The 13053-nt window shown below is 39.2% G+C and overlaps 1 protein-coding gene across 1 annotated transcript; it reads right to left on the bottom strand.

The window, feature by feature from the left end:
• Positions 1-2037: 2037 nt before the first annotated feature.
• RNMT (RNA (guanine-7-) methyltransferase) lies at positions 2038-11792 on the bottom strand (the record flags this gene model as incomplete). Its single annotated transcript, XM_010290688.1, has 7 exons — positions 11515-11792; positions 9170-9302; positions 7549-7671; positions 6177-6292; positions 4047-4228; positions 3302-3466; positions 2038-2155 (listed from the first exon to the last, which is right to left on the bottom strand). Coding segments are annotated over exons 1-7 (1071 nt in total), but the record flags the coding sequence as incomplete, so codon positions are not given.
• Positions 11793-13053: the final 1261 nt, after the last annotated feature.

The raw sequence follows: 13053 nt of genomic DNA, 5'->3' as shown, positions 1-13053 counted from the left end.
CTGGCACCTGGGTCCCAGCGTGTTCCCACCGGAGCTGTCTGGGAAGCTGCGTCAGTCGTGGTGGGTGCAGAGCTTACAGAGGCCATGGCTTTCTGCCAGGTGGATACCATTGCTCCCTGGTCCACCTGGCAGAGCTTCAGCGCCCTTCTGCATGCCCTTCTGCATGAATTGCCATGCAAACTGCTGCGCACACCCTGGCTGACACGCCGTGCCCTGTTTGCCCACCCTGGTTGCAGCGCTCCTGGTTGCCTGCACTCCCCAAGGGCTTCTTTTATATGCGGGGTAGGAGATCATCCAGGTCTCATCAGCTGCTGTGGGAGCTACTGGCAGCTCTCTCAGCTCCCCCAGAGGTTCCCCTGGTTCAAGAACCCCCAATGTGCACCATGCTAGAGCGCTGCGGGTTGTGCTGGCACTGGAGCTGCTCACCTCAGCGACTGAGAACAAAGCTGATATGTCAAAGGCTGCTTCACCATGCTACTGGCAATATGAGCTCATACAAAGTACTGTCTCTTTCAGAGTTAACAGGGATAATCAAGTTCATTTGCAGCCCATGTAACTCAGTTTAGTAAGTCACCAAATACTTGACTTCATAGTTTTATGCTGAAAAATTCTATCATTTGAGCAAGGAGGGAAGCTGAGAGAACTGTGAGTAAAACCAAAGCCTCAAAGATGGCTTCTCTGAAGCTGCTAATGTCATCCAGGATAAGAGCTTGACAATAAAAAAGCAAAAACATTGGGTAAAAGCATAAGCTCTCTTACAGTGAAGTACCATTTTCCTCTACAAACACAGCCTGTCCTTTTATTCCTACAAAGATTATTTTCTGCCTCTTCAAACAGTATTCCTTGCACAAAGATCCAGCTTTCAATCTCTATCTGCTGAGGAAGAAATGGGTTAGGGTTACCGCTACCTGACACCAGGCATAATTCTTGTGCTTCTGCTTACTACTTGGTAAAAATGAAAACTTGCCTCAAAATTGAAATTTTTTATACAAAACTGAATCACTCTATTGGGTGCTGGTGCCCAGGTGATGGCAGCAGGGGGCTGCACAAGTGGCCTCCATGAGGAGAGGATGGGGCTGTCCCAGACACTGACAGTTCCACCAGCTCCAACGGAGTCACCACAGGGCATGAGTCAGGCTCCTCTGGGAAAACGTATTTAAGAAAGCGAAAAAAACCCTTGCTCAACAGCTGAGAGGAAAAATGTGAAACTACCCTGCAGTCATCAAGGTCAGAGAAGAGGGAGGGGAAGGAGGTGCTCCAGGCACTGCAGAAGAGACTCCCCTGCAGCCCCTGGAGAAGGCCGTGGTGATCCAGGCTGTCCCGCTGCAGCCCGTGGAGAAGAGCCCAACCAGGAGCAAGTTTTCTGGCAGGAGCTGCAACCCCGTGAAGAACCAACCCACACTGGAGCAGTCTGTTCCTGAAGGACTGTACCCCATGGAGAGAATGCATGCAGTTTATGATGGAGGAACCCATGCTGGAGCAGGGGAAAAGTGTGGGGAAGAAGGAGCCGCAGAGACAAAGTGTTATGGACTGACCACAACCCCTGTTCCCCATCCTCCTGCACTGCTGGGCAGGGAGAGGAGGTAGAAAGGTCAGGAGAGAAGGAGTAAACTTGAGCCTAGGAACCAGCAGTGGGTGGAGCAAAGGTGTTATTAGATTTGTCTTTGTTTCTCACCATCCTACTTTTTTTTTTTATTATTGATAATAAAGTAAATTAATCTTCTCTCAATTTAGTCTGTTTTGTCTGTGATGGTAATTGCTAAGCAATCTCCCTGTCTTTATCTTGACCCACAAGATTTTCTTATTTTCTCCCCCTATCCTCTTGGAAAGAGGCAACCAGGAGCAGGTTGGTGGGTGTCTGGCAGCCAGTCAAGATCACCCCCCTCCAGACACACTTCCAGCCACAGGAGTTTAGTTTTTCTATTGGTAGCCCTTAATTATTAGCACAATGTTCACAATAGGAATTTCAATTATTGGACAAATAATCAAGAAGATGCAAAATGCTATTTAAATGAAAAAAGTTAACTCCATATTTACCTCCAAGGCCTGCATTCTCCTTAACAGCATTTTATGCTCTTCATTCTTGATTTTTTCTTCATAGAATTCCCGAAATGTCATTTTGTAGACTAATTTCATACCATGCTGCTTCGCCATTCTATCAAAATAATAAGCTTAATTAGGGAAGCCACAAAATTATTGTAGTTTTATTTTCAAAGGAACAATTTTAAGCCACAGTGACATCTTATGGTATTCACTAGGATTACACTCCTTCTAGAATTCTTTTTTTAGTAAAAACTAGGTGAAAAAAGCTGCACTCCCACCACCACAAAGTGCACTTTTTTTTAATTAGGACCACAAAAATTTACACAGAAGTAATTTACAAACATTTTAATAGAAAAACGTCTCTTCTCCCAACACACAGAATTAAGTTCCATTTGAACTTCCAGATAGACTCCGCTATTTTTCCTGCATATCATCACCCTGTCACGTCAGATATTACAGATATATTTACAGACCCTCTTTCTACTAGATTTAGTGCCTTACATCTCAGTTATATGTAGACACTGCAGTCATACAATGCTGGAGTTACAGATGTCAGTGACAGATGCTGGTATCTTTCACCGAGAACTACAAATGAAATGTGTGAAAATATACAGGTTTGAAGGGGAAGCTTAATATTGTTTAACAACCACACTGAGCTTGAGTGTCAGGAAAAACCCCAACATGGAAACATTTCTCTGTACCTCAGGAGAAAGGATGGGAAAGGCAAATCTGAATTCACACAGAGGTAACAGCAAAATGTATGCTCACAGATGAAGAAGATTTAGAGGAAGAAAAAATAAGTTGTAGGAAAAATCCTACAAACATCCAAAGAAAGTTGGAGAGGACAAGACAGAGGCACCATGGTGAACAGGATACCCATAAAGGCTCGCTGAAGAAGAAAGGTAGAATGAACCTCCCCAAAAAAGTTAAGATTAAATAATAAAAAGAAGACAGCATTAAAGGTTTGCTGACAGATCCAACATATTAGATACATTCTCGTGTGAGACCTAGTTTAAGTCTTCACAGCTTCTGACCAGAGCACCTTCAACTGAGTGCAATGGACAGATGACAGTTGTGGATGGAAATGCGACAAAACTCTTCTTCTTTTTTTGCTGTTGCTCCAAATGTGAACTGAAAAATATAGTAAGAAAGCCAAAATACAATTTTCTGCAAGTATTATGCAATGACATACAAGCTAAACAAATGCTTATCATGTTTCACAGCTTTCATTGTATAATGAATTCAAAACTTAACTTACTCTTCCAGTAATGGAAAGTAAACCAAGAACTCTGGGACATCAACAACTTCTTCCAAGTGGAAATCATACTTGCAACCAAACAAGGGATATTCTCCCTTCTTTTCAAATTTTACACTATACACTTCATTCCCAAATGAATTTGTTTCTGAAGCTTCAAGTCGCTTTCTATAAAATGAGATATAAACAAACATTAAGTGACCAGTTTTTAATTTAACAGGCAGAGAAAACTCCCAGTACTACAGCATTCAATGATCTCTGTAGTTTCCCACCTCCCTTATGTAATAGGGCAATGCAACAGTGAAATGAAGAGAAGCAGCATGTTAGGTTTTAACAGTTCATCATTCCTATACAACATGCCAAGGACTAAATGGACCTAGAAAATTAACCTTTAACCTAGACAGTGTCTACATGGACAAGTCAGGCTTCTTGGAACAACCACAGCAAAACCCTGACAGTTACTCCCCAGGCTGTCACTACTTTGCCACTATTTAACTCACTACAGAGCATTTATGTATGAAGATCTATACTCTATACCAGGAGAGCCATGTTTGCAAGCAACAAGGATTAGTACGGGTTTACCTGTTTGAGTCAAGTTCCTGAGTGAGATTTTCCTGACCAGAATCCACAATTGTTGCAAAAAACTTGCTTTTGTTTGCACAAACATATCAGAGCACGGTAAGAATGACTATCACTTAACAATGCCTCACAGCCTTTTGAAAGGCTAACAGAATGTAAAAGTACTTACACAAGTTCAAAGCTATTTGGAGTTGTACCAATGAAATACCCTCCAGGAGCAAGGTTCCCACAAGCGTTTTTAAGCATCATGTCAGCCTGCTCATATGTCTCAAATGAGTAATGGTAAACAAACTGACAGCTGCAAATGTCAAAGCGTATATCTGGATCATTGTATTTGGAAGACAAGAGATCCTGAAATAGATTTAAAAGAAAAAAAACGCAAAAAAAGCTACAGAAAAAACAATTATTCACTTAAATCTTCCAACAAATCATGCTACTTCCGTAATTCTTTGAAGTTTTCCCTTTCAGCCCCAACTCCTTCACAAGTTCAACAGGAACATGATGAAAAAAGAGTAAAATGTCCTCTGCTACACAGAAAACGATACATAACATTTGTGAACAACAAGAATACGCATACACATTTCAAAGTTATCATGTCCTCAAATTCTTTTCATGTTGTCAGGTAGCACCACTACACCTGAAAGGCCAAAACCCACTATTAGTTACCTAATCTTTTCCAGAGATACTTTACTGCTTAAGGTTTATAACCAGCCACCATTCAGCTGGAAGCAATTACTATAATAAAAGTAATTTTCAGTTTACTAGGTTTCTGTAATGAGAACTGATGCATTAAACATGTAATTGAGAGGAGAAGGAGTTGTTTTAAATATGGCAAATTGCCTGTCCACCAAGTTGTATTTGTCTGTATTCTCACACACATATGTACATGTGTACCAACATACTCCTCCCCACCCCAGACCAAGTAACCAGTAACTCTGGAGAGCTTGAAGCACTTGAAATTTGTCAGGTGAAAGTTTGCCACAGTTTGACCCTGTGCTCAGCAGTTCTCTAACTCTTCTTGATCAGGCTTCTTTTATACAACCTAGTAAGGCACTATAAATAACATCGGAGCACAGAGGTTCTCCCCAAGGCCCATGATACGCACTCCGTACTTAAAATATATCATACTGAACAGTTCTACCTGAGTTTCTCTTCTCTCCCAGACTTCCCATCCACCCACTCACTTTCATTCTCTACCAGTTCATGCCACATACTGTCAACATTCCGTACGTGGCAAGGCAAAAATGCACACTTCACATTTATCTGTTCATTTACTCCCTCTCCGCATTTTGAGAAACAGAGAGAGAGAGAGAGATACAGGAAACTGAGAAACAAAGGTGGGCATAGTTGGACAAGCTGTGAAAAAGAGATTTTGCATTATATACAACATAGATGATAGCAATACAAAGTCAGGGAGTCCCTGGACAGACAGAACAGAGCGTGCAACAGAAAATACACGTGTAGATAAGACTGAGCTGCAATAGCAATGTGAAAATATCCCTTTGTCTCCAAGTCAAGGCTCCCTCCTCTCTCCCCTGACCGTAATTTAGAGCTGAGAGAGATGACCTGGAACCTGCAACAGACTGTATTCCTCAGAAGAAGGGGAGGCAACCAAGAATTCAAGCCAACAACCCTTCCTGCAAGGCTGGGAAGAAGAGTTTCATCCTTCCCACATGTAGGCTGGAAGCAGGTAGGCTCCGTCCCTCAGCCTGCATCAGCAGGGCACTCTCAGTCTGCATTTCTAGGAAGCAAAAGTAGTGCTCATTACAAGACTACCTCCTAAGCCTCAGCGATGTAATCAATATTGCCTCCAGACAGTCTATGAAATCTGCTCTATCACGCAACTTTTGAAGATACGTATTATATATATTATATCTATATTTATATATTATATTATATAAAAATACTGGGATACGCAAAATGTACAAGTCAGATCAGAAAATGTCCCTTATTCATTCCAGCATAAAAAAAATTCACCAGGATAGTTTGCAACATTCCATGCTGGCTCCCAGAACTCCAGATGTAATCATTCCCTTCCTCTTCTCAAGAGAAAGAAACTGAAATCAGATTTATTATCTGAAAAAGACATTCAGGCTTCAAGAATGCTACACCATAAAACAGTAACAAAACACATTTAACTACGTCTCAGTAACCTGTAAGGTTGATTCTCCTGACAGTACAACAGTCTGATCTCAAAAATATACATGCCCTAAACATTACAGCACTAGCATCACTCCCTATACTTGCTTAACACACAAATGTTAAATCTCAAAAATATTACAAAGCATAGGGACTGTACCTTGGTACTATCTGCTTGTATAAATTCTGCATCAAAAATACGTTCATTATAACGACATCGGGCTCTCATGTCTTCGTATCTCTGCTTGCACTGTTGCACAGAAATGTCAGCAATATCTAGAGAAATTAAAAAAAAAAAGTGTGTAAACTGCTCCCCAGACAAGAAAACTGGAATGATCACTGAACACAGCAGATCCATTACATCAGGGACAGAAGTTCATTTTCAGTTATACTTTGATGGGAACAAACACTTTTATTTCCAATGTGTAGAGAAATAATTTAATTTGCAGGAGGCGTTTGGGATTGTAACTTTCTCTTTTTCAGTCTTTATTTCAAACAAAAGTTGTAATCTAAAGATTTCAGAAAGCTCCCATCCTGAAAAGTGCAAAGCAAGCCTCCAAAATTTCAAGCAATGGATACTAGGTGATTGAGGTGATTGATACCAAGTGCTATTAGCATGAAGCGTCTGGTATGCATTAGCTAAGGCAGTTCAGCTCCCAGAGTTTTCCAACAGTACTGGAAGCTCTTCATCTTCTTATAAATATAGAAATTGTTGAAATGCAATTATTTGTCATATATGCTGATGTTGCATCATGAGAATTGTTTTATTTCATTCTTAAGGCTCTTTCTTTCAGACATAGTTTCACTGAATTATATTAAAACTAACAATATGCAATAAATTGACATAAGAACTTTGTAAGCAAATTCATTAACTGTATTTGAAGACTGCCAACAGAAAAAGAAAGGCAAGAAAGAACTGTAAAATGTAGAGTACCCAGAATAATTCCCACTAAAGGGAGTTTTACGAAATTTTACTATCTGTTAAATTAGAAGTTAAGTAATGCTTCCTCTGATTATCCTTGGTATGCTTTTTGGGAGAAAGGAAGATGATATCCCCTTCCCAACATCTAAGTAAACTACTTAAATAAAAAATTATTTAATTGGGCCAATGTGGGGTTTGTTTGATTTTTTTTTAATGTAACTGTTATATGCATATTTCCAGAACAGTTAAAAACACTACAAGAGATTAGATGTGGGAGAAAATACATAAAATACAAAATGTCAGTCTTTTCCCCAGTGTTACACTTTGCCCAAGACAACCTGTGATAATTGTGCATTTCTTTACTGATAGCAGTTTTTATTTATGAGTTGAACTGAAAGCTCATTACACAGAAAATCAATGGTTCTTACATTTATGCTGGCAATCAAGTTGATGTCTTCAGGTTAAAAGACAAAACAAGACTTTCTGACATAAAGTATATCACTGCATTCTTAGGCTTACTAAAAAAGGAAATAATAAAAGACTGGAGATGTGCTTGTTTTTCCCATAAAACACTGATATACTTCCCTAGAAAGATACTGTGTCTTCTTACCAGTACACACAAGTTTTTTAATTCTGCCTTTTTTCCATTTCAGTAAGTCTCCACCTTTGCCACATCCTAGATCCAAAACAGTTATATCATTTTTTTTCCGTCGTACCCGGTCTATAAATTCACCTAGAAAAATAAAAAGAGAAAACACATATACAGGTCTCTCTAATTCAGTTGTATTGTACAGAGATCCCTAAAGGACCAAAAGGGTTTGAGGATTTTAAAACATCTCAGAATTTACTTTACCTCTAAGTCGTCTTAACATTACAGACTTAAATCTCTTTTTCTAGAAAGCACTAATGATGAAAGCTACCACAAACTTTTAAAACTATGGAGAAGGTAAGGAGTAATTTCTGTGCTTAATGTGCTTTGCATGTAATGTGACTGGGGCTCTGAACTGTTTCCCTGGCAGACAAAGGCAAAACTGCACATCAGTGAACAACCACCTCGTGCCCGAGTGGGGAAACAGAATTCCCTTTCATTACCATTATAATGAAGGCAGATGCTATTTGGAAGTACAGGAAAGCCTTTTGCAAAAGAGTAAAAGCCAGTTCAAGGCAACAGCCACAACTTTTCCTTGCTGTCACATTACAAAAATGCATAATGTTCTCCACTCTCCTAGGCCTCTGCAGTAACATGAGCTACTTGTTTGCTGTCTTTTTACCCTACATATACCAATTTTTACATATACCAATTTTCTCTTCTGACTCCACTCTGTCTAGATTATCTCTGCTGTGACTGATGTTGGCGTATTATGCAAAACATATCAGCATGCTAGCAACTTTTCTTCACAGTAAGAGACATGAAATATGTTTGGATACAACTGCTATAATGCCACACTACTGAAATTCATCATGACTGAAAAGCTTCAACACAGGCTCCAGGGAAGTCTTTATATAAACCTAAATATTGCTTCTAAGTGCTCTGATACAACACAACAAAAAGCTGCATGGTTAAGACAAATGGTGCCAACAACTCCTGGCATGGATCCCTCTTCATGAATCTGTGGTGGTCTGCCAGTAATTCTTTTCTTTGTTTGGAGATATCTGATGGTTTTGTTTCCTCACTTTGGAATTAATTTGTGGGATAGCAGACTTTGCCTTTTATAAAAAGCTGCTGATTCTTAAAAAACTACATCCTCTAGTTTTTCATCTTTTTAAACTGTTGACTATGGCTAATACAGAAAATAGTTATGTATTCAAGTTTCCTACAGAACTGCTTAATCTAGACCTAAGGACAGACTGCTTTGGTAAAAATGGCTATGAAATTATTTGAGATAGATTTAAATAACAAGAGGAGATAGATTCTTTATGATTTAAAGCTGTAGCCTTCTCTTTAAAAATGTCATGAAGAACAACAGTTTCCAGGATGAACTTTCTCTATTTGTCAGATCAGTTGATCTGTAAAACTTTGGCACATATTTGGCACTCCAACGATATAAAACACTATCACAAAGATTCAAAATAAAAATAAATATAGATATTTTATTGCACTTGAAAATCTTACTATGTATTAAGAGAAAGTGCCATAATTAACATCAGAAAGCAGGGAAAATAAATTACATTTTGATACAAAAATTAGTTACATTTTATTAAAGCCTAAGCAATCAATTAAGGAAGCTCACCAATGAGGACACTCTTTGTCCAATTATTAAAGTTTCGGAGGTAGAATATGCGAGACTGGCTACGTTTCTCCAATCCAACTTCTTGAAGTTCATTATAATGTGCAGCTACAGCTTGCCCATGGCCTGTCTCATGCTATAGAAACAAGGGAAGGAATAGACTTAAGCAGTGAATTCTATTACTTTTTAATTTAATCAAAAGACCTGTGTTCACTTTGAGCATTTAAGAAAGTAAACAAGTAATACTATGAAGAGCGCCATCATTATATATATATCTGTCCGTATCTGTCCTAGTACTCACATCAGTACTGCAGTTACCACAGAGACAAGTCCCTTAATCCCCTTTTCAGCTGGTCCAAGTAATTTCTGATGGATGATGCCCAGGATCTTTCCTTCACAGAAACACTTAACTTTCAGTTCTCTAACACTCTCACCACTCTCAAAAAATCAGTTTCATTCCCCTTAAACCTGGGATTGAAGAAGAGGATGTTCCTTCTCCAGGAACTTCAAACGTCTTCAAAAATTCTGCTTCAGAAATTCAGCGTTTACATGTAACAGAAATGTATAAACTGCCCATGTAACCAAAGCACCAACTAGCTGATGTTGCTAGTCCCTAAGTGGATGATCCCACTGCCAGAGCTTCAAACCGACCATGTTAAGGAAATGATAGTAATGATTTGACAACAGTATCCCATTTAACACTTAACAGTTAGCTGTAGAAATGTCTGTTTTAGCCTTAACTGTGAATACTCCAAGAGATTTCTGTCCCATGTGACACAAAGAAGCAGTCAACATCCAGATATTATGCTCCTAAAATCCCTTCGCCTTGAAAAGAATCTTCAGTTATATACATGAAACTAGAACAAATTATAAATAAAATACAAAGTAATAGAACAAGGAGAACCAACACAAATTCTGTGAGGCACAAAAGTTTTTGAAATAACAGTACAAACCAGAATGAAGGATTCTCAGTTAAAATCCACAAACATGCCAAAGCCCCAGCCAGTATGAATTCACACAGCAATTAAAAGCATTCCCAACAGTTGACTACAAGAGTCATCCCAATATCTTATTATTTAAACAGCAGTTTCTCAAGGGAAAAGCAGGTTTGAGTGACTTTAGTATACTACATGAATTCTTCAGCATTTCATATAATTTTGGTAACCTTCAGAATGAACACAGACATACTTGTCTGAAATTTCTAAGGCCCCATCATCTGCTTATCACCACACCCATCTAACTGATACTAACAAGTATCTACCACTTCTAGCCTTTTTTAGGCTAAGCACAGATTGCTTCCTGAATGGCCACTGAAGGTGACGCAAGCTAGAATGGCTGACTTTGACAACTGTGGGGGACTTATTCATACAATCAATTAATGCATCTCAGCTGCTGCAACAGCTGTCAGCACTAACATCTAGATGCTGGCAGCTGCGTTCAATGCAATCACCTCTCTACACCCTTAAGCTATGCAAAAATAATGTATTTCTTGTCCACCTAAACCGTACCCCAGAACTACCTTATTAAAAAGATTAAAGGGTTAATAATGTTTCTACCACAACAAAGGACACCCTTTATTTTAGCAGATTTCTTAGCCATAAATTAACATCCTCGAAAAATTCTGAACAGAGAAACAAAACATCAGGTCAAAGATGTTTTCAAATTATACTCAAATATCCCAAAAGTTCAAAATTAGACTGGGTATTACAGCATCAGTTCATACAAGCTCATACATAATAAAAGACAGCATCATATAAAACATTACTCTTTTCACCCTCCCAGTTAAAAAGACAAATATTTTCTGCTACTCCTGCAGTCTTAAAAAAAACCCACATCTGTAAACCTTTCAGTACTTCACTTTGCTATCAAATCATACTGAGATTATATCACAAAGGATGCAGTTTATAGAGTTTTCTAAATTATACAATACCTTATTGAGGAAATTAAAGGACAAAATTATCTTATGGAAGAACCTCCCATGCACAGAACTATACTAACACACAAGATAAAAACATAGAAAACTTATCAACTCAAGATACGGGACTCAGACTAATGCCAGCAAACCCTACACTACCAGATTGTTACCAGATCAGACAATGGAACAATAATCTTAGAATTAGACTAAGCATGTGCTGAGATCAGTTTTCGTAACATTCTAATTACTAGCCATCTTTCTCTTCCGTTAAACGCATCATATCTTCTGCACTTTGCTAGGAAGTTACTCACAAACTTTTGACATTTGATGTTGTGCTGGTTCACATATGTTTAGCATAAATATTTTCAATCCTTTATTGAGCTAAGGCTTTGAAACAAGGATTTGAACATAGTTCAAAGTAAATGATACTCACTACTTTCTTAGGTGGTTCATCTTCAGAATCTACATTCTTCCTTTTTGCTCTGCCATCCTGATTAACACTATCAACTTCTTTTTCATTTTCAGTGGAGTGCACTGTACCCGAAGTTGAACTATCGCCTTCCCAACTGATACCTGAATCTGCCTCTAAAGTAAGAGGTGTTTTCTCCACTTCTTCATCCAAACTCTTCTCTACTTCCTGTTCGTCTGTCTTGGTTAGATCAGCCATTTTTCACAGGTTAATCCCTTTATCCGTTGATCAGAATGGAAATCTACAGAGGAGGTGGGGAAAAAAAAAAACACAAACCACCAACTATTTTCAGTGTTGAATTTCACTTATTTCTGGTTACGGTCATGACTTTCAATCATATTTCTGGCATTCTAAAAAAAAAACATGCCTTTGCCCTAGACAACATATAGTCTTCAAATTTGATTAGTTAATTTATTAAAGATAGCAGAAGATGTGGAATTTCAAAGTACTCTCACTATAATAAGATCAAATTAAGATAAATCTTTACTTCTCACATTTCAGTCTTTCTTAGCTATCTTTACTGATTCAACTGCAAAATGTTATTGTTTTTGAGCCTGTAATCTCCCTTTTCACCTCCCCATAGAAAGGAATCCTCAAATCACTTTATATTTAGAAACACAAGCTGTCAGAGTCCCTCAAATTAGTAAATTCACTACTTAATGTGATATGCTTACAAATGGATGTCTGAAAAAAAAAAAAAATTAAGGTATTTTTTAAGAGCAACTTTTCATATCAGTTGTGGATTTTCAAGTTTGCCAAGAATATCCACTATGTCTCAAGTTTCACTAAAACTAGGATTATTCAGCTGTAATTGCATTTCTGTATCTTATCTTCACAAATATCTATACATTCTGTAGGACAGCAAATCACTGCCATAAAGCTCATTTACTCTACAGCACATCCCAGCCTTCTCTGCACCATCGCCAGGAAGCTGCGCTCTTACTTTTTAATAAGGCATAGAAGAGAATTATTTGGCAACTCCTGTTCTAAAACAGTGGCCTATTTCAGTCTAACAAAAACCATGCACGCTCCATTGTATCCAGGCTCCAGTCTCCTAACGAAGGCCAAAACACGCCCGTTCAGTGGACCCCTACGCAGAGACCCCAGCACAGCTTTCTGCAAACCAGAAGGCCTCCAAGCGCGACTCAGAGAAATAACTCTTGCGCTGCGGGGCAGCACCTAACCAACGCCTCCGAAGCAGCACACCCTTTCTCATTTTCCCTCGCTCGGCTGCTTCAAGCGCTTTACCGGACGCTTTTAAGGTCTAAATTCAGAACCGCTCAGAATTTCAGAACCAGCGACCGCAACCCCAGGGCCAGCTCCTTCGGCAGAAAAGCCGTCGACCTCATAACGCCGGGGGAACGGGGGACGGCACTGCGCTCGCGGCGCAGGAAGCGCAAAGAAGCGACAGACGCTGCGGCTCGCCGCACCGTTAACGGTCAGGGCCCCGAAGGCTCGTAGCTGCGTCACAGGGGGCTGTGCAGAGGGAGGGAGCGCCTCCCG

Source organism: Phaethon lepturus, unplaced genomic scaffold (assembly GCF_000687285.1).
Source record: "Phaethon lepturus isolate BGI_N335 unplaced genomic scaffold, ASM68728v1 scaffold3207, whole genome shotgun sequence".
NCBI classification, from domain to species: Eukaryota; Metazoa; Chordata; class Aves; order Phaethontiformes; family Phaethontidae; genus Phaethon; species Phaethon lepturus.
Note: the sequence above shows the minus strand (reverse complement) of the source record. Positions and strands in the feature narration are given on the sequence as shown.